The sequence below is a fragment of the Pteropus alecto genome, unplaced genomic scaffold (genome assembly GCF_000325575.1).
Source record: "Pteropus alecto unplaced genomic scaffold, ASM32557v1 scaffold38, whole genome shotgun sequence".
In the NCBI taxonomy this organism is placed as follows: domain Eukaryota; kingdom Metazoa; phylum Chordata; class Mammalia; order Chiroptera; family Pteropodidae; genus Pteropus; species Pteropus alecto.
In genome coordinates, this window is record NW_006442512.1 from 1,046,137 (window position 1) to 1,067,246 (window position 21,110).

The following is a 21,110-nucleotide window of genomic DNA, read 5'->3' on the forward strand; positions in this document are numbered from 1 at the left end:
GCAGGATAGGAGTGTTCGAGGCTAGGTTGCTCTGAAGGCAGGGCCTGCCCTTTTATTCTCAGTGCAACATGAACCTCTTCTGGGTAATAAAGTAAGAAATTGAAAATTAGGAGGAACTATTAACAGCTACACAGTTTCTATACTGCCTCCATTTTGCCCAGTGTTGCATCACTGGATGTTTTTCGCAGAAATGATTTCCTGTGGCCTCTGGGTTGCTGGCAGTTTACATTCTCACATCACCCCTACACTCCATTTTTAAAAAATTATAATTTATATGTTTTGAATTTTGAACTGAGAATACATGCAATAAATGTATTACTTATTTCAAAACAATTGGTAAAAGTCTCCCTCCCAATACTGTTCCCTAGCCATCCAGTTCCTCTTCCATATTATTAGTTTCTTGTGTATCCTTCCAAAGACATTCTGTGCATATATGAGCAAGTTGTGATTGCATATGTATATAACTTTTTTTTAACAGAAGTAGCAGTGTAAAATATACTATTCTGCACATTTATTTAACAGTTTTGGGTGTTTGTTGTTGTTGTTATTGTTGTTGTTTTTGCAGAGATTTTGTATCAGTTCATAAAGTGCCAGGTATCCCATTGAATGGATAGTTCACGATGTAATCTAACCAGTCCCCTACTGATGGGTATATGGGTAGTTTCCTTCTCTTGCGCTTACAAACAATGTCTAGGAAATAACCACAAATATGTATCCTTTTGCACATGTGCAAGTACACCAGCTCTCCTTTATTCTTGAAATAAAAGATCATTGTGCTTGCATATATTCTCCCTGGTGTGCATCTTCATGTGAATGTGCATGAACACATGGGTGTGTTTAAGAAGAAACCAGCTAAGTTGGTCTCACTGCCTTAGTAGTTGATCTTTTGGCCTTAGCATTGAGGAAACGAAGCCTAGGGGATTGTGTAATATCTACAAGTCGCTTTGGAACAGTTAGGTTCCAAAAGGTTCTTTTTCTTCTTTCTCAATTTCCCAAACTTTCTATAATATGTAGTTTTTAAAAAGAGGAAGATAATGATAAAAGGAAACAAAAGATATTTAATTATAAGTTACATGGTCTTTTTTGAAAGTTCAACAGGAGCTGAAGAAAGGCCTGGCTGTTACTCAGAAAACTGTATAAAGTGGAAAGCCCCAGAAGCTGTCCTTGTTTTAAAATTCTCACTTCATCTCAATGATTCTCCTTTTCAATCCCTGGGGGACTTTGGATTAGATGTCTACCAAGCAGAGAAATGTCAGCTCTCACTTGGGATAGAGCTGGGAGTCTGGGGTAGGGTGAGTGGGAGTAGGGTCAGCCTTTCCAGCTAGCAAACCTTGAAAATTCCTTTAAAGGAAGGCTGAGTGTGTTCAGAGTGGATTTCTGATTTAGGATCCATGAGGAGGAGGTTACTAGTTTAGCCTTACAAAGGAAATTCTGTCATCTCTTACTCCCATCAGAATCTCAAAGTTGCTCCTGAATTCGGAGCCTTTGAATTAATTAAATCTGTCACATTTTAGGGTGTGACAGATTTAATTAATTTATGCCTTTTCTTTCTCCAGCAAGCGGCTGGATTATGTGAATCATGCCAGAAGACTGGCTGAAGATGACTGGACAGGGATGGAGAGTGAGGAAGAAGAAGATAAGAAAGATGATGAAGAAATGGATATTGACACTGGCAAGAAGTTACCAAAACGCTATGCTAATCAAGTGAGTATTCCAGAAATTAGGCACAGCTAGTTCTACTCCCTTTACTATGCAGTCAAACCCCACTGAAATAAATGTTTCCAAAAAAGAGGAAGAATAAGCAGGAAAAAGGAATGGGAATTGCAAAGAAAATGCTGTTTGGAAAGTTTATGGATGGAGAGAAGAGATGGCTTACAGTGCCATGTGCTAACTGGGGATCACTGATGGAGACTGAATAGTGGGAACCATTACCCCAGGCTATAACCAAAGGCTGCCAGCTTGCTGCAGAAAGTCCCTGAGCTACTGATATACAAACGGACTCCATGCACTTGTCACTTTTTTAGTAGTCATTGCATAGCTGTTCTGGATCGGGCCTGCCTAACCTAGCACTGCCCCTATCCCACCTCCCAGATTGGTAGTCTTTCCCAAGCAGTGGGCTAAGATGTCAGTCTTGGATCTTTTCCATGGTGGAAGATGGGAAGTACAACTGCTCTTGAATATAAGGAAATCTGCCCAGCCCCCCCCAAGCCAGCCATTTGGCCCACATGGGGCTGAGGCCATAAAACAACAGATTACTGTGACAAACTTGACTAAGTGCCCCGTTGGAGGGCACAGAGAGGAACCAATATGGCTTGTGGCTTGTGGAGACTGTCCAGTACTCTAGGCAGTCCAGGTATTCCATTAGGCAGAGTATGCATCTTAGTGGGGGCAGGGGTGTAACCTGCCATTGTATACTTTTGTAACCCAAGTGTCTTGTCATCTCAGAATCTTCTCTCACCTTTAGAATACTCCCATCTTCTCTGCCCCCAAATACAGCACAGATAACATCCTTCATGACAGTATAATTCGGTTCTGTTCAGCAAGTGTTGTTGAAGTCCCTTCTCTGGGTTAAGCTAAGTTGCACTGTGGGGAAGATAGATGGGGCCAGATAGGGGCCTTGTGCTCCTAGAATAAGTGTAGATTATGGTTTTTGCCATAAGAAAGTGAGATTAACTTCCAAAAGAGAAGGAAGCAGGGTTGTGAAATCAAGAAAAGTAAATTAAAAAATGAGGAGACTTTGAAGCATGGGTAGGTCATTGACAAGCAGGTGCAGGGCATTCCAGGCTGCAGGAATAGGCTAAGCAGGAACCCAGAAATGGGAGACAAGTATATGGTGTGCTGAGAAGCAGTGTACAAGCCAGTGAGGACAGAGCAGCATAGGGTTGGGGAAAGGAATACAGTGGAAATATGTGTAGGAGTTTAGACTGTTTTAAATTGTGGAGAACCACCACTGAGAATTTTTGAGCCAAGGATGGAGTTGAGACTTCATCTGATGACACATCCGTGTGTAAAAGGGCCTGGAAGAGAGAGACTGTGGCAGGGAGCTTAGGTTTGCTAAAAACAATCTGATGATAGGTGGTAAAGGAGGGAAGGAAACAAGGTCATGAGCATGAGAAATGTCTCCAGGTAGAATGGACAGAATTTAGCAATAGATTGGATAGAAGAGGCACTGTGAGAAGTTGTTAAGGGTTTAAGCTCTGAGGTCACAGAGACCTGACCTCAAAGCCAGGCTCTTAATTGACCTTAAGCAAGTTACTTAATCACTCTGTCTCAGGTTTCTTATCTATAAAATGGGGGATAGTAATAATAACCTATCTCATAGGATTGTTAGATTAAATGAGATAGAGTATACCTTAAACACTTAGTCCAGAGCCCATAATAAATGCCCCAGAAGTATTAACTGCTACTACAATTTTTTTAAACAGCCATGATGAGATATAATTCGTATACCATACAATTCACATGTTTACAGTGTATGATTCACTGTTTTTTTAGTATTTTTATAGGGTTATGCAATCATCACCACTATCTAATTCCAGACCATTTTCATCCTCCCCCAAATAAACCACGTGCCCATTAAGCAATCTCTATTTCTCCTTTCCCCCACCCGCTAGCGATCACTAATGTCTCTATGGATTTACCTATTCTGGACATGTCATATAAATAGAATCATATAGGATATATCCTTTTGTGTCTGGCTTCTTTCACTCAACATAAAGTTTTTAAAGTTCACCTGTGTTGTAACATGTTCATTTTTATTGACAAATAATATTCTATTGTATAGATAGACCAGATTTTGTTTATCCATTCATCAGTTGATGGCCATTTGAGTTGTTTCTACTTTTTAACTATTATGAATAATGCTGCTATGAACATTTACTTACAAGTTTTTTTTATGGTCATATGTTTTCATTTCTCTTGGCTATATATACCTGGGAGTGGAATTACTAGGTCGTATGAAAACTTTATATTTAACCTTTTGAGGACTGCCAGATTGTTTTCCAAAGTGACCAAACCATTCTTACCAGCAATATATGAGAATTCCAGTTTCTCCACATATTTGTCAATACTCTTTATTATCTGTCTTTTTAAGAGTAGCCATCCTAGTAGGTGTGAAGTGGTGTTTCATGGTTTTGATAGGCATCTTCCTAATAACTAATGATATTGAGCATCTTTTCATGTGCTTGTTAGCCATTTGTATATCTTCTTTGAAGAAATATATTCAAATCCTTTGCTCATTTTTAAATTGCATTATTTGTGTATCTTTTATTATTGAGTTCTAAGACATCTTTATGTATTCTGGACACGAGTCCCTTATCAGATACATGATGTGCAAATATTTTTTCCTATGCTGTGTGTTGTCTTTTCACTTTCTCGATGGTATTGTTGGCAGCACAAAAGCTTTAAATTTTGTGTAATCTAATTTTTGTTTTGTCACTTGTGCTTTTAGTGTTGTATTACAACTTTTCTTTAAGGGATTGTTGATTATGCCTTGGGTTTAAGATTCAGTAGCAGAGTAAGTGGTTATACAATTAATAGGGCTACAGAAGGGGAAGGGTGAATGTTTCAGAGATGGGAAGTACTTGGGCAATAGAAGGCAGTGAATTTTGTTTTGGATATACTGAGTTTAAGGTACAGAGAGGATAAGCAGAGAAAGAGATACCAGGTGGCCAGCTGGATAGATAAGTCTGAAGGAAAGGAAAGAAGTCTCCCATTCTACCTGGAGAGGTAAAAGAAGGTGAATTGGGAGGCATTCTCTTAGAAGTGACAAGTGAAGCTACTGAGATAGATGAGATCCACCCCCACAGGGACATGTTTTTGGGGAGTGTATGGAGGAACGTTTGAAGAAAAAAACAATAGCACTGCCACAGGGACAAGGGAACATGTGTCAAAGAGGAGGATGTGACGGGCAGCATCACATGGGGAGTGGAAGGGGGAGGAAAGGAAGAGGTGAGAGAAGAGAGACTTGGCAGCAAGGAGGTCACCATTGACCTTTAGCAGGGCTGTGGGGTAGCAAATTTGGATTGAAGGTGTCAGTGGGAGGGAAGGCAACATCAAGAAATATGAAGTAGTTTTTTAAAAAAAGGATTGAGTGGAATAGCTTAACAGAAATGCAGAGTGATAAAAGGTTTTCATTTTTGTTTTGTTTTTGAAGATTAGGGGTTGAGTATTTTGTGGGCTAAGGGGAAGGAGAGATGACACATTCAGTGGGAGGGATTAATTGATCGGTGAGTGATGAGTGGAAGAATTAACCTTTTCAAATTAATTTCACCACAGCTCCCTCCCTTTTTTTTTTTTTTAAAGACAGATTTCCTAACCCCCTTTTAGTACAGTGTTTCTGTCACCAGTTTGGGAAATGATGATCTAATTTAAGAGCATCTCCAGGTCAAGGACCTTATTCCTCTCTGAGGTTTAGACCCTAGAACATTATAGTTATGATAGTAGTAGGTAGGTGGACAAAGTAAGGAAAGGGAAGGGTCCTATTACCTAGATACAGGTGGTGAGGTAATAAGAATGGGTACAGATGCAGGTAATGAAGGTGAGTAGAAAAGTTGAAGTTCGCAGTGAGTGGTCTCCATCCTGTCAATTGAACAGGAGACAAGTTGACTGCTAAGAGCAAGTAAGGTGGAGGTACCACTATCGGTCTTCTCTACCCTCATTCTTTTACTTGTATTTTCATTATAGATAATAGGCTGTGAATTCTTTGTCATTGTAAAGAGTGGAACAGAACATCCCTGTTGATTTTTAACACCATATTTTGTGTTTCCAGTTGATGCTCTCTGAATGGTTAATTGATGTCCCTTCAGATTTGGGGCAGGAATGGATTGTAGTCGTGTGTCCTGTTGGAAAAAGAGCGCTTATCGTGGCCTCTAGGGTGAGTAGCTGCCTCCTCTCCCTACGCCAGCATGCCTGGTCTGTGGCAGGAGGGATTCTGTGCACTTCACATTCTTTGTCTGCCATAGCAGCTGTGCCTGGCATGGGGACTGAAATGCTTTTCTGCAGAAAGGATTTGTTGAGAACCATCTTTGGGCTGATGACACCCCTGCAGAACGTGGAAGCATTGGGGTGAGGAGACCTTGATGCCTAATGAGAATGGTACCTTTCTTTCCTCACAGGGTTCTACTAGTGCCTACACCAAGAGTGGTTACTGCGTCAACAGGTTTTCTTCTCTTCTGCCAGGAGGCAACAGGCGAAACACAACAACAGCAAAAGGTGCCTACATAAAATTGTCTGAGTTTTCTAATCAGTAAAAGACAGTGTAAGTTGTTTAGTTAGTTGTTTTAAAGATCCACTTTGAAAGCATGCCTTTGAAACTGCTTAAAAACCATCCTGCCCACTAGACTCAGGCTGTCTCTTTCAAGGTCAGGCCTCTTCATTTGCAAAATAGACTCAACTTGGTGAGGTCTGCTGAGCAACAAATCCCTGAACATGTCTTTCCCATGGATTGCCATTACAAGGTGACAGCTGCAATTTGTTGGGGAAAGGTCTTTTGGAATGCTGAGTGTAATGTTCAGTAAGCTGTTGCTCGGGCTTTGCTGCCAAATTCCCTTTCCTCTTTTATCACTGTCCTAACCTTAGCTTTTCCCTCCTAACTTGGCCTAGCTGAGGAGACTAAGATCATGGAGGTTAAATAACTTGCCCATGGTCATTCAGCGAGGAAGTGGCAGAGCTGGGCTGAACTCTGCTCTTGTGTTTGTCTGCTTGGGCTCTCTTGGTGTTCCTTGTGTCCTTGGTACTGAGGCCAGACTTCTCTGTTGGCTTTTAGAGCCTCTTACATGTGGGCTTTGGCTACCCATCCTTGTATCTTTTCCCTACTCTCCATATCCTTCTATGTTTCCTCTACTCTCCTTAGCTCTGTTCAGCTGGCTTGCCTTCTTGCTCCTCACATGTACCCAGTTCATTATACCTCTGGGCCTTTGCTCATGTCACTTCAGTACTCTGGCTTGAAATGCCCTCCCGCCTGCCCTCCCGCCTGCCCTCTGCCCTGTTGTTCTAATCCTCTGATCCCAGAAGACTCTCTTTGTATCACATCTCTTCCATGAAGCATTTCCTGCTGCTCCAATTCTTTTTTTTTCCCTGGAATTCCTGTTGCTCTTAGTTTGTGCTATACAGTTCAGCTTTTTGTTCTTTCCTTTGTGATAATTATCTCCTTAACTGGAGTGTAACTTTTTTAAAGGCAGGGACTACTTATAGTTAATATTCCCACAGAACACAGTGTCCATGATAGGGGCTCAAAATGTAGTTGTAAACTAAAGTGGAAGATTACTTGTTTTCAATCCTGAGCTGCTTTAAGGAGAATAAATATCCCAGTTTATCTAAAAGATCTGAATTCCCACTGGCTTAAGGGTTGCCTTGATCCCTCTTGTGCTGTCCTACCTCAGGTCACCCTTCAGCTGCATCTCGAAGAACTCTCTCCCCACTGAGCCTTTTTTCCTTAGTGCTGGTGCTTGCTGAAAGCACTGAGCATTATTGGACTCAGTTCCCAAGCTCTAAGATGGAGCTCCCTGGATTGTGGTGGAGGGGACCCTGATTGGAGGGGAACCAAGTACCGACTTTCTGCATTGTGTCCCAGACTACACCATTCTGGACTGCATTTACAGTGAGGTGAAGCAGACTTACTACGTTCTGGATGTGATGTGCTGGCGGGGACACCCTTTCTATGACTGCCAGGTAAGTATTGATACACCCCTTGTGTCTTCTGTTTTCTCTCCTCCCGGGAAAGTGGCTCAGCATGTGGGTTTGGTACGTGACCAACTTCTTGGTGTGTACAGGATGTGGTATATCAAGAACATTATCTAATGTTCCTTGCATCTGTGTGTGTTTAAGTTAGCTTCGTTTTTAAAAAAGAAGTAGGAGGAACTAAAGGAAGTAATAGCAAATTCTTGAGGGGAGGAAAGAGAGAAACAGAACAGAGGGGTAGGCTTAGACTTTGTAGAAACTGCAGCCACCCCCTCCTCTCTCCAGAGTGTGGGAGGATTGCTGGCAGGGAAGATTGTGGGTGAAGGGGATGCCACCTTGTGCAAGGAAGAGAAGGTGGAATGTAAGGCATCATCAAATAGACTCCTGCTACCTCCACTCCTTCACCAACCACATCCTGACTCTGAAGATGGTAGGGCCTCCTTGGTATGACACAAAGCCTCACATCTCTGAGGGGCTAGCTCTAGAAGGAGATTTTCCAAGTGAGGAGAGGCCCCAGTATTCTCCTCAAATTTCACCTTTCTCCAATATTTTTCTCAGATTGGTGAATCTCGTAAGTGACAGTAGCAGTTATCAGAGTGAAGCGGGTCTGTTCCCAACAGTCCCCCATCATCGTCCCAGTTTTATATTGGTGATTTTTTTGTGCTCCCTGTCAATTAGTTTATCACAGTGGTTCTCAGTGTTGTTAGAAATGAAAATTCTCATATCTACTGAATCAAACTATGGGGGTTTCTTATGTTTTAACAAGCCTCCAGGTGATCCTCATACAGGTTCAAGTGTGAGAATCATGAGTTATCAGTATAGGCGGCTGCTTTTCATAGCCATTACCCAAAGCTAGGTTTCCAAATAATGCTAGGTGGTGGTACTTCAGAATTCTAACATGCACCTCATTCTAACAATAATAGCCAAGACTTGCATTGCTAACCACTTTGTGAGCATGATCTCATTGAATGCCTTACAACAACTCTATGAGCTAAGTAATGTTATTACCTCTCATATAGATATGGATGCTGAGAGCCACAGATGTTAAATACCTTGTCCAAGTGCAGAGCCAAACTTAGAAATCAGAACTCATAAATTCATTCCATCAAATATGTGGTGACAGAAAGAAAGCTAAGTATGGGTGGTGAACATACAATGCAATATATATATGCCTTACTGTTGAATTGTACACCTGAAACTTACTGGATTTCATTAACCAATGCCACCATAATAAAAAAAAAACTAAAAAATATTAAAAAGAAAAATGGAAAAAAAAAATTCATTCCAGAACATGTTTTTCTTTAATTCTATTGAAGGATATTTCCTAATACACATTTATAACCCATGAATTTGGCAACTAAAATCCCCTATGTATTTATAATATAAAGAAAAAACTTTTTTTTAATGTTTATATCAGTTTTCCTAATTATCGAATTTTGGAAGCAAACAAGATATCTTTGCTTAGATGAATGAATAATTCAAGAATTAATATCAAAATTATAAAAGTGTATTCTTCTCTCCAAAAGGAAAATATTTAAACAATGTTAATGGAAATAACAATGTGATAGAGCTGAAGTTCAATTCAAAAATAAATCATAGTCCGAATTTTCAGTGTTAATAAAAACGAAAGTATTAAACACATGGAATAATACAGATCAATGCAATAAAATGAATAAGATAAATTAATAAAAACAAAATTGATAAGACATTAATGTAATAGAAAAAAAACTAACCCAAATAAATTAATATATAAGATAATTCTTTTTAATATTCAATGAAATTTATGAAGTTCTATTTAACCCAATAAGGAAAAAAGGAGAAAGCACAAATACATAAAATAAGAATTGTTATGATGACTAGCCACAAGGAAAAACCTAATACATACAGTTTGCAAAAATAACTTTAAACAATTTCGTGCCTTTTTCCACTACTTTTCTCAACTGTATGCAAATAAAATACATGTGAAATAAAAATGTAATAGAAATATTTTATCAAAACCGACTCAGATAATCCAGACACACTGACATACATAGGGGAAAAAATTAAGAGAGCTATAAAAGAATTTTTCTTTCTCCAGTTATAAAGACTGTGTGTATGTGTTTTTTTTTTTAATTTCCAAAAGCAAAATCATGTAAGGAAAGAAAAGGCTCTAAATAACTACAGAAGGGTAATCAGTGATTCAGAGAATAAAGTAGTTTATGAGAAGTTATAATCATATAGTAATTTCTAATCCTCAGTATTAAAACAAAGGTCAAACTATTGTGCTTTGGAGTTGGAAAGTCCTGGGTCCCACAGTATTTCTGTGTGCACCTGGGCAAGTGACGTAATCTCTCTGAGCCTCAAGAGTCCTTACCTGTAATGGCGATAATGATAATACAACTCTCACAGGGTGATTGAAGATTAATAAGATTATGTGTGTAAAGTCTTTAGCATGGAGCCTGATATATAATAGGCCTTCAGTGATAAATGTTGGCTCAACTGCTATTTGTAATCCTACTGGATTTTAAGAAAAAAATCTTCATAGACTTATAAACATCTTCCTAACCACATGGCAGAGTTTTAAGGGAAATGAGGATAATGGTAGAAGGGCTTAGGTCTTTATAATCACGTGGCTGTTTAGAATGGGGTGTTTTTTGCTTATATTATAGTTCGAGATAAGCCGTATTTCATCTTTCTTTTTCCCTTCTCTGTGGCAGACTGATTTCCGATTCTATTGGATGCATTCAAAGTTACCAGAAGAAGAAGGACTGGGAGAGAATACCAAGCTCAATCCTGTAAGGCCTGGGGTTAGGATCACAGAGTTCTTTATGGGGATTGGTTTGAATTGGTCTATTATCTAAATTTAATTATGAATGAAATTATCTTTTTTTGAGGCAGCATAGCATAATGGGAAGAGTATAGGTTTAACAGTCATCCAGATCTGCTTCTGGTTTTGGCTTTAACAATTATTAGGTTAAGTTAATAATGTCACTTGGCTTTAATTTTTTCATCTTTATAATATGATTAATAACACCTACTTTATAGAGTTGTTCTAAGAACCAAATGATATAAATATGCACGTCTTTCTAGCATAGTACTTAAGGTAGGCACGCAATAAATAGTGATTGATATAAAATGCTAGTAACTGCTTTTATTAAAAAGTATTTAGAATTCCAGTATAGTGGTTCTCAAACTGTAGCATGTATCAGCAGCACCTGGAGGGCTAGTAAAACATACACTCCTGGGCCTCATCCCTAGAGTTTCTGATTCAGTAGGTCTAAGGTGAAGCCTGAGAATTTATTTCTAACAAGTTCCCCAGTGTTGATGATACTGCTGGTCATGAACCACATTTTGATAACCTCTGCTCTTACATCTGAGCTGAGAGTGACCTCATTTAGTCAATTCCCTCATTTTAGAGATGAGAATATAGGCTCAGAGAGAGGACTGTCTTCCTCAAGGTCCCAGGATGATAGCTCAAAAGTCTCTTTGCTATCTGCTCAATGATTAAATATGTGACCTCAATGATTAAATATGTGACAGCTATTTTCAGAGCATTTTATTAGTTAAGCCCTGCGTATTGGCATTTGCTTGGATTGCTTACAACATTTTAAAGGCAATTGGATAACAGTTACAGGACAATAAATAGGGTCATTACTTCCAATGATGTTATCAATAAGGTCCTGGAAAAACATGGATTGAGGAAGGAGAACAAGGGTGCTGTTCTCTCTGATATTACTGTTCTAAGTACTCTACGTGTAGTATCTCATTGAATCTATACAACAACCCTATGAAGTAGATACTTTTATTATCCCTTTTTACACCTGGGAAAAATGGAGGCACATAGAGATTAAGTGATTGGCAGAGTTGGGAGTCAAGCCCAGGCAATCTGGCTTTAGAATTTGTAGTCCTAATCTCTTTGTTATACTGCTTCAGTCTAAAAATCCTTGTTGCTCTGAAAGGGTCTTCACTAGTCCTTCATTAGGGGCAACTGTCAGAGGGCTGGGAGGATAAGATACAGTCCCTAAACCTAGCACAAGATGATGGTTCTCAGCCCTGAATGCACGTTAAAGTCAACTAGAGAGCTTAAAGAAGTGCCTAAGCCTTTCCCCAGACCAATTCAGTCAGAATCTCAGGTAGGGCCAAGGCACCATTAATTTTTAAGCGTTCCCCAAATGAGTCTCATATATAAAGCAAGGTCGAGAACCACTGACCTAGTAATTCAGTGGGTAGGTGGAGGGGAGGATGTTGGGAAGGAAGAGACTGAAAACTGTTTTTCTTGATATAGCTTTGCAATTGCTGGAACCAATATTATTTGTAATATGTACTAATTCTTTGTTCTAAATTTATATTTTAGTTTAAATTTGTGGGGCTAAAGAATTTTCCTTGTACCCCTGAGAGCCTGTGTAAGGTGCTGTCTATGGATTTCCCTTTCGAGGTAACAAAACCATTATCATTACTGCTCTGATATGATTGCAGGACATAGGGAAACTTGGTTACGTAGAGTCTTAAGATATCCTCTGACTGTACTGTGTCAAAACATCAGAATAAGGGCTGAAAGCTGATTCCTGGGACGGATGTGCTCACTGCCCTTCAGAGCCTCAGCTCTACCCTACTAGATAAGTCAGAATGCCAGAGCTAGAAGGGCCCTGAAAGGACAACGCATCTGGTGAGGCTTTTATTCCTAGGTCCTTCTTTGTGTGCCTCTTCCTGTTACAAACCTGAGAATGAGGCCCTTTGTTTGACTTCTGTGACTGAGTGTGAACTCCTAATCTTTCCTTCCTCCGAAGAGCAAATGGTCCCTGAGGATGGTAGTGCTTGCTGAGCAGTGGCATGGGGCAAGGTAACCAACTTTTCCTAGTTTGCCTGGACTTTCTCGATCTTATTGCTGAAAGTCTCACATCCCCAGAAGCTCCTCAGTGTTGGGAGAGTCTTTTGTCATCTTTAGAACCTGTGGTTACCTTCTCCAGGCTAAATAAGCAAACTCCCCTTTGCCTATCATACCCTTTAAAATCCTGGCTAGTTACCCACAAGTCTTTGTGTAAACTGGATATAATTTTGCCAGAAGGATAATAGCTTCCCACTTGAGGAAATGACGAAGGCTGAGTTGTGTTCATTTCCAGGAGTAAATTAAGAAGGTGGTAAGACACCATCTTTATAGTTCTTACGCCCCAATGACAGTAAATGCCTTTTAGAGATGAGTCACTGACTCACAGGAAAAGAAAATCCGGGACTGTAGGAGGTCTTCCCATTGAGAAAAACTAAGTTTCCCAGAACATAGCTTGCAAACCATTTAGGGGGAAGGTTAGGCAGCCAATTGTGTCTTGGAGAGCAGGACTTCTTGACAGCCTGTTTCTCTGTGCTCAGCAGTCCAGCATCTCAAAGGGCTCTTCCAATTCCCCTGCTTTGTCCCCTGTGTGGAGCACATACCCTACTGTGAGACCTCTGGGTAGTGGAATTGCATGGGATTTGGAGAGAGAAGATCTAGGTTCAAGTTGAATTTCTGCTTCACTATGTGTTTCTCAAGAGGCCCGCAGAACTCTGATTGGTCTGATCTCTCAAATCCTTATGGTGGGTAAGAAAGTGAAATAGTGGGTAGGAAAGCACTCTGTAAACAAGAAAGTGTTATTTATGTTTTTATTTTCTAGAATTTAGTTTTCAAGGCCATTTCTTCATTTAGAGAAATTGCATGTATGAAAAACAACTTTTTTTCCTCTGGCAGTGACCCAAAAAAAGGAGTTGGACCGCAAGAGCTACCCCTATGTATGTAGGTTCTCCTGGAAACACGTGGCCCCAGAAGTCATTTTGATCCCTGGTATCCCCTCTTATAGGTAGATGGACTTCTCTTCTATCACAAGCAGACCCACTATAGTCCTGGAAGCACTCCTCTGGTGGGCTGGCTGCGCCCATACATGGTGTCAGATGTTCTTGGTATGGCTGTGCCAGCTGGTCCACTGACCACCAAGCCAGAATATGCTGGACACCAGCTCCAGCAGATTATTGAGCACAAGAGGAACCAGAAGGAGAGCGTGAAGGAGAAACTCACACACAGTGTCTCTGACAACGGACACTATGAGCTGGAGCACCTGTCTACCCCCAAGCCAAAGAGCCCTCCCCACAGCCCGGACCACCCTGGGAGCCTCATGGAGAACTAAAGAAGGCAGCCTCCTTTGAGAGTCACAGAGTGGTGCCTGGTTCCAGAAGGAAGGTTGGGAAGGAGGACGGTAACAACAACAGGTGTCTTATTTTAGAGTGGACTTACCAAAGCTACTCTAGCTGGAAACAGCTTATCTCCTATCTGAAATGCTGGCTCAAACATTTAGGGGAAGTTCCTAAATTAGGTGGTCTTCAGATGTGAGCAGCAACTCATAAAAAGTGTATTGTAGATTCACAATGTAAATATATGTAATTCTTAAGAAAGAACTTGTGATTCTTAAACTTAAGACAGTTATGAATCTCCCCCAGCTACACGCCCCCTCCCCCAGGCTACCTAAACCATGACTGTTCAAGTCTTGTCCCATTTCGCTCTGTTTTTGGCACTTAAGCATTCTGCTGAGTTTCCAGTTGCTGCTGTTGCTAACGTCATTTTCTAAAAAGTCTTACCAGGAACTGCAGTTCTTAGTATTTGAATATGTTCCCTCTTCTGAGAAAACAAGTGTGATTTTCTTTGGTTTAGACACTGCCAGAGATGAAATGGGTGCATTCACTGCTTCAACAAACGTTTGAGTGCCTTCAACAAACAAAGATAAGCCCAGTGGTAGGCCCCTGTGATGTAGAGTGGGTTATGGAGATGGACAGGACTAGGTCCTTGCCCTTGAGGAGCTCATGATCTGGTGAGAAAATAAGTCTACCAGCATATAGGGTGTGTCAAGATGGTGAGATTGCTTTAGTGCCAAAAGGCACATAGAACCTTGGGGAGTAGGAAGAGCAGAGGGAGGTTTCACAGAGAAGGTCAGAGCTGGGCCAAGGCTCAGAGGAGGGACAGAAATGTGCTCTGCAGACGAGGAGGGGAGAAGTTTCTCACAAAGGCAGGAGGGTACGCAGTCTCACCCCTCCAGAGCAGGACAGGACTTGTTCTGGGACCTCAAGTCAGTTCAGCATGGCTCAATGTAGGACTGGAGGGTTCTGGAAGAGGAAGCTGAAGAGAGAGATGGGCTAGATTGTGTTATACAGAGGTTTTGGATTTTATGTCAATATGCAGGGGAGCCACAAAAGACCTTTGAGCAGGCAAGATCCATTCAGATTTGTGAACTAGAGCTCTTTGGCAACTGTGGGAATGGAAAGAAGATGGTGTCTACTCTGTTCATGAAATGTGTGGCATTTCCCATGGCTGCAATCTGCTTCTCATATTGCTTTCCACCTTTCTAGGACTTCTTTTTTTGGACAGAAAGACTTCACTATTCCACTCCAGTAGCACTAGTGTCCTTTGGACAAAATTTCAGAGGGATCCAGGTCAGATGTGTGACATGCAGTTGTTCCTTTGTGTTGATTAATTCTGGGAACAAATCTGGGCCGGAGTTGTTAAGCGCAGCCTGATTACACAAAATCAGCATACCATAGTGGATCTAGCTTCAGTGTTGAGAGCTGCTCAAGCTGACACTGTAAAATCGGAGAAGCACCCTCCCCCCACACCTAACGAGGTTCCTGCTGGCTGCAGATTTCAGCATGGCTACATCAATAAACTCTTTCCTGAATTCCAATAAGGTCAGTTCCGCAGTAGGAACATTGTGTTCCTCTTGCCAAGAAGCATGCTGTTGGTTGCCTAGATGTTTCATCTCTAATGACCTTCCGAATGCTCTAGTCTGTACTCAGCAGCCAACTGCATCATTTCAAGAACAGTGCATGCTAGTATCAGTGAGACTTGGCTGGGTTCTGTTCAGAAATAATCGGGTCTGGAAGGACTCCTTCCCCAAAGGACACTCAGGACAGATGCATGAGTCAAAGAACATATTAGCCAAACATCACCACGCATAACTTGGTATTGTTGAATGGTAGCTGGATGGATGTACCTCAGAGGAGTTCCCCTTATATTTTTAACTGAGGAGCCAGTATTATCAATTACTGAACATAATGTATCTCCTAGTCATACTTTGTGAAATGCCACCTATTTCAAAGATGGTTTGCTATTGGTTGCTGTGATTGTATATTAGTTTTCTGGCAGCTATCCTTCTGAACAATTTCCAGTTTCTTTTTTGTGGAATTATCTCTTCCCCATGCAATATGGTCTGGTGGGACTATAATTTGGAAGAACTGCCCTCCCTTAGCCAAGCATCAGGCTCATGACTCAAGATGGGCCAATCACATGCTCTTCATTAAGAATTTGTGTCTCAAGCAGAGGAACAAAGGGAGTGAATCAGTAGAAATTTGTATATTTTGTCCACAGAGGGGCAGGGGTTGTTTCTTCTTCTTGCTATAAAACCTGTGAACATCCAGTAAATCCCATCTTGTTTAAAGTAGTTAAAGCTGATTTCTGGGCTTGCAACTAAAAAATCCTGATACCATTGCCCAGTGTAGCCTACTCTGCTTGCTTTGACTGGAGGACTAGCTTGGCATGAGTTAGCAAGAGACTACTAGTTGAGATCACCTGTTTCATGTCAAGTGCCACTGGAACCCATGCACCTAGAAAAGACTAGGTAAGATAAATAGTCTTGGCTATTTTAACGTTAGCTCAGAAAAGCCATGCCAGGTTCTAATGACTGCACGGAAGAATTGGTGTCAAACAAATCCACTTTGGCAATGATTTATTCTCCACTATTTCTGTACTAGCTCACTTCTCACTCATGTCTCAACCCACTGAAATCTGACTTGTGTTGTTACTACATCAAGTCCTCTCATCAAGGGACCAGTGGTCTCCTGTTTTCCAAATCCAAGGGATATTTTCCAGGTTTTCTTACCTGACTTCACCTGCTGTGTATATATGCTGTTGCCCTCTATAATCTCCAGCCCTGTACATATAGCTACTTATCGGTGACCTCCCAGTCACCTCAAATTTAGCATGTCCAAAATTGAACTCATTATCTTTACCCTTCAGTCATGTTCTTTCTGAGATCCTTGTCCATGTTAATAGCATTTAGTCACCCAAGCTTGGAACCTAGGAATCATTCTGATGATTCCTGTCCATTTCTTACCTTTAACAGCTAGTGAATCACCATGTCCTTTAAATCCCACCTCTCTCTCCTCCATTTCCTCTACAAACCAATGCATTAATTCAAGCCTTCATCTTTTCTCTCCTGGAGTACTGCCAGAGTCTCTTATTTTCATTGTCACCAGTCTTTTCCCACCCCTGCTCCCTCTAATCTATCCCTGCTACAACAACTGGCAGAATGATCCTTACTAAAAATGCAAATCTAATCCTTTACTTCAGGGACTTCCCATTGCCTACAAGGCACATGTGGAGCTTCTTAGCTTGCCATGCAAGTTTCCTCATGACCTGGCCTTAGTGTATCTGTCTAGCCTTATAAATTACCTTGACTCCTTTGCTGCCTCCCCTCCAGTGATGCTGCTTTATCGAAACACATGTGTTTCATACTCCCCTCCCTCACACATAATGCCATGCCGCCTTGCTCTGATTGCATTCACCTGGTGAATATACCTATTCATCTTTGAAAAACTCCATTCAACAGATACCTATTTGAACCTTTACCTTTGCAGGTAGAATTAGTCATTCTCATCTTTGTGCCCTCCCAATCCCACTACATAACTGTCAACCAAAGTTGAGGATCATCCGCAAGACCACTCTAATTCTGACACAATTGCAAGTTAGAGATAGCCCCCAAGACGACTCTTAGGTTTCATAATTCACCAGAAAGATTCATAAGACTCACTGAAGACTGTTATACTCATGGTTACAGTTTATCACAGTGAAAGGAAACATTAAAGTCAAGAAGGGAAGAAATGCATGGGGCAGAGTCCAGGAAAGTTCCAAATGGGGATCTTTCAGTTGTCTTTTCCTAGTGGAGTCATGGAGAGCATTAAATTTTCTTGGTAACCATGTGTGACAATACTCACAAAGTATTGCCAACGAGGGACTCTCACTTGAGCCTTGGTGTCCCAAGTTTTTATGGGGGCCTGGTCATGTAGACCTGGTTAGCAGACCGCAGTTTCCAGCCCCTCCGGAGGTCTAGCTGATAATGTGATTCAAAGTCTTCTTCCCCTCAGTCACATTACTAGACTTCTAGTGTGGCCAGAGACCCCCAGGTAAACAGACATTTCTATTAGGCAGGACATTCCAAGGACTTCGAGGTTACTTCCCAGAAGCCAAAGGCAAAGACCAACCTCTCTTTGGGCAAGGTTAAATTCTTTACTACACACTTCTTCTGTTAGATTGTAAGCTTCTTAAGGTCAGAGATCTGGTCTTATTTTTAGATCTCCAGTGCTTGGCATAATGCCTGGCACTTGTATCAATAAATGTTGGTTAAGTAAATGTAATGATGAGCTGGAATGAGAAGGCAGTGTGGAGGAGAGTCCCTCCCCCCTCCACTGCTGAGGAGTGACCCTAGAGAGAAAAGGCTGGCGGCTAACAGGTGATTGGATATACTGCAGACTTATAATAACAAGAACTATATTTAGTTTTATAGATATACTTGAAAGTATGGCCTAAAAAGTTCTTACTATGTATATTAGAGGAGGGAAAGAAAGAATCTTCCTAGCTACAGACTTCCTTTCTAATAAGGGGGTGAGCAAAAACCCCACAATCTATTTTTTTAAGCAAGTGTGTCTTCTATGCCTTCTGATACATAGGGAAGGAAAAGTAGACAGTACCAACCCGTCTTGGGATTCCGTGATTATACCTGATCATTACATCAAAGAAGAACCAAATTAAGTTTTAAAGTTTCTCTAAGTGCTGAGAGATTTGGTTTGGGGCCTTGATTTTGATTATGACTCACCTCCCCAGAGGGTCTCCCATCCAATGATAAGGCAGAGGGAGGTGGAGAGGACCTGGGAGAACTGGGAGGCTGGCAGTAGTGAAGGTGAATTAAGAATGGCCTCAGGCTGCAAATATCTGAGTGAAAGGAAAAAGTCCCCTAATGTGGGATTTGTGGGATTGTTTCTCACATCCATTCCAAATGAGGAGGGTTCTTTAGAAAAGCTGAATTTTTATTTGTTTTGAGGAGGCAGAAAAGTGGCCAGAGCAGCCTGGGAAACTGGGAGGTAGGCCTCACTATTGAGCCTAGTCCAGAGACATTCTCCCCATCTTAAGGGACAGTGTGGGACCAGAAGAGGCAAATTTCGAAATGTAGAGATCTCTTCTGTCTAGGACTTGAAACAGACCATTAGCATCTGTAGCAAACTTCCTTCCTCCCAGTGGACTAGCAGTCCTTCAGGCCTTCAGCCTCTCCCTCTGTTTTTGCCCTTCAGATATTCTCTGCAATAGACTGAGGAAATAAAAGATGGAACTCAAATCTGTCAGTTCTGCTTCTCATTGGCAATTTTAACAAAAGTTTTTATAAGAGAGGAAGTTGAAACTGGCTGCAATAAGGTTCTATTTGTGGCCTTAATTTATCCATTTTGCTCTGGCTTCCCCATTAACACACATAAGTCAAAGTGAGTAAAAGCAGTGCAGTGTAATTCCATTGCTACCTCTTTCGTATTAAATGTTTCTCACAAGCAACTAAGTATCCAAGGTAATCAGAGCTGTTCGGTATTTGGCAAGAATTAGACCTTGTCCACTAGAAAAAGACATACCTATTGTTTCAGCAAACATTGAGCACCACCTACTATGTGCTGTACATTGTGCTAGGTTCTGAAGAGACAGAGTAATGAATAAGACATTGTCTCTGCCCTCAAGGAGTTCATGGGCTAGTGGGAGAAACTAACAAGGAAGTAAATAATTATAATTCAGTGTTGGGTAAACTCTAAACAAGTATCAAGTATAAAAGTAACATCGTATAGTGATTGATTAACCTGTGATCTAGGAGTGGTTAAGTGTTAGTTGAGAAAATTGTGTGAGGAAAGAGGCAGATCATATTTTAATAAAAACAAAAACAGGATAGCAATGGTAAGGACCAGTCCCTATAGTAATGTTCCAAATGTAATCTACATAGTATAAGATTTTTCGCCTTCCTTACAGAGGTCACCTTTAGCTATCTTAGTTATTATAAACGTGGCCTATGAGTAAACAAGAAAAAATTTTCACCCTAGACATTGGTTAGCAGTATGATCTATTTACTCTGTATCTGTTTGTTTTTTCAAAAAATGGCAACAAGAACTTTTTTGGATCTCTTACCTCTAAAGCATGTCTATAGCACAACACATGTGTCTTTCATAGGCAGCAGATATTTTGAGTAATGTTTTGAGAGAAGCTTTGGATTTTAGAAGTAAAGTCGTTTTTGGGGAAAGGTTATAAAATTCCAGTCACAGCTTTGAAAGTATCTTTGTTCTTAGACGAGAATAGATATAAACAGGGCAGGAGAAAATGGTAAGATAGAGGCCTCAGAGTTAAGATGACTGTCTTCATTGATTTAGTTATTCAACATACATTTATGAAGGGACTGCCTACCAGATACTAGTCTCTAGTTACTAAGGGTCCAGGATCTAACAAGACAAATGTGGTTCCTGCTTTCCTGGAGCTTACAGTCTCAGAGAGCAGGCAGATACTAGGCTAATGAACAAGTACATGATTGCAAATTTTGATTAGCTCTCTGATAAAAAATAAGAGGGTGCTCTGAGGGAATCTAACTCAGTTTAGGAAGTAGCCACAGAAGATTTTGCTAAGGATGTGACTTTTGAGCTGCAACCTTGAGGATGAGTCACATTTGTCTGTTGAGCAAGGTGGGAGGAGGGGAGGATAAGGTTTCTAGACAGAGACCTGAAACCTATGCTTTAAAAGCAAAAAACAAAAATACAAGCTATAACAGCCCTCCCCCTAAGGTTCCCTCTTTATAATTTATTTTCCACTTTCAGATTTCAGTTCATGTTAAATGTATTGAGGTAATGATTAACAACATGAATTTCAGGTGTACAAATTTATATTACATCTGTATACTCTATTGTGTGCTGACCACCTGAAGTCTAGTCTCCTTCTGTCACCTCGTATATGATCCCGTTTGCCTTCTTCCTCTTTCCCCCACTCTGATGTTAACTTAATAAACATGTTTTTGTCACCTACATTCTCCCAACCCTACCCTAGCTTTCCTTCAGAGGCCCTGCAGCCAAGCATTTAAAAGTGCAAAGAGGCTATGTCAGTACATATGTATCTACTTTATATATATGTATTTTTTTTGTAAAATGAGGATCATAATTTCGGCTATCTCATACTATGATGGTGAGATTAGGTGAATGAAAGTTATTTAGAACAGTGGCATGTAAGGACACAATAAATGTGAACTTACTATTTCGGTGGATGTGTGTACTATAATTTATTTACTGCGTTTCCTGTTGATGGGCAATTATGTTTCCATTCTTTTGCTATTATAAACCATTTTGCATCTCTAAGATTTGATTGAGCAGGATGA

General features: G+C 40.7%; 1 protein-coding gene across 3 annotated transcripts in view; it reads left to right on the plus strand.

Moving 5' to 3' along the window:
• SNUPN (snurportin 1) overlaps positions 1-20,997 on the plus strand; it is a 24,118-nt gene extending 3,121 nt beyond the window's left edge. For all 3 annotated transcript variants that reach the window (XM_006922598.3, XM_015597686.2, XM_006922599.3), the window contains exons 3-9: positions 1,557-1,704; positions 5,771-5,875; positions 6,117-6,213; positions 7,574-7,671; positions 10,377-10,454; positions 12,014-12,094; positions 13,488-20,997. In XM_006922598.3, the coding sequence (XP_006922660.1) occupies positions 1,557-1,704; positions 5,771-5,875; positions 6,117-6,213; positions 7,574-7,671; positions 10,377-10,454; positions 12,014-12,094; positions 13,488-13,811 (931 nt within the window). In that variant the 3' untranslated portion in view covers positions 13,812-20,997. The remainder of the gene's footprint in view (positions 1-1,556; positions 1,705-5,770; positions 5,876-6,116; positions 6,214-7,573; positions 7,672-10,376; positions 10,455-12,013; positions 12,095-13,487) is intronic.
• Positions 20,998-21,110: the final 113 nt, after the last annotated feature.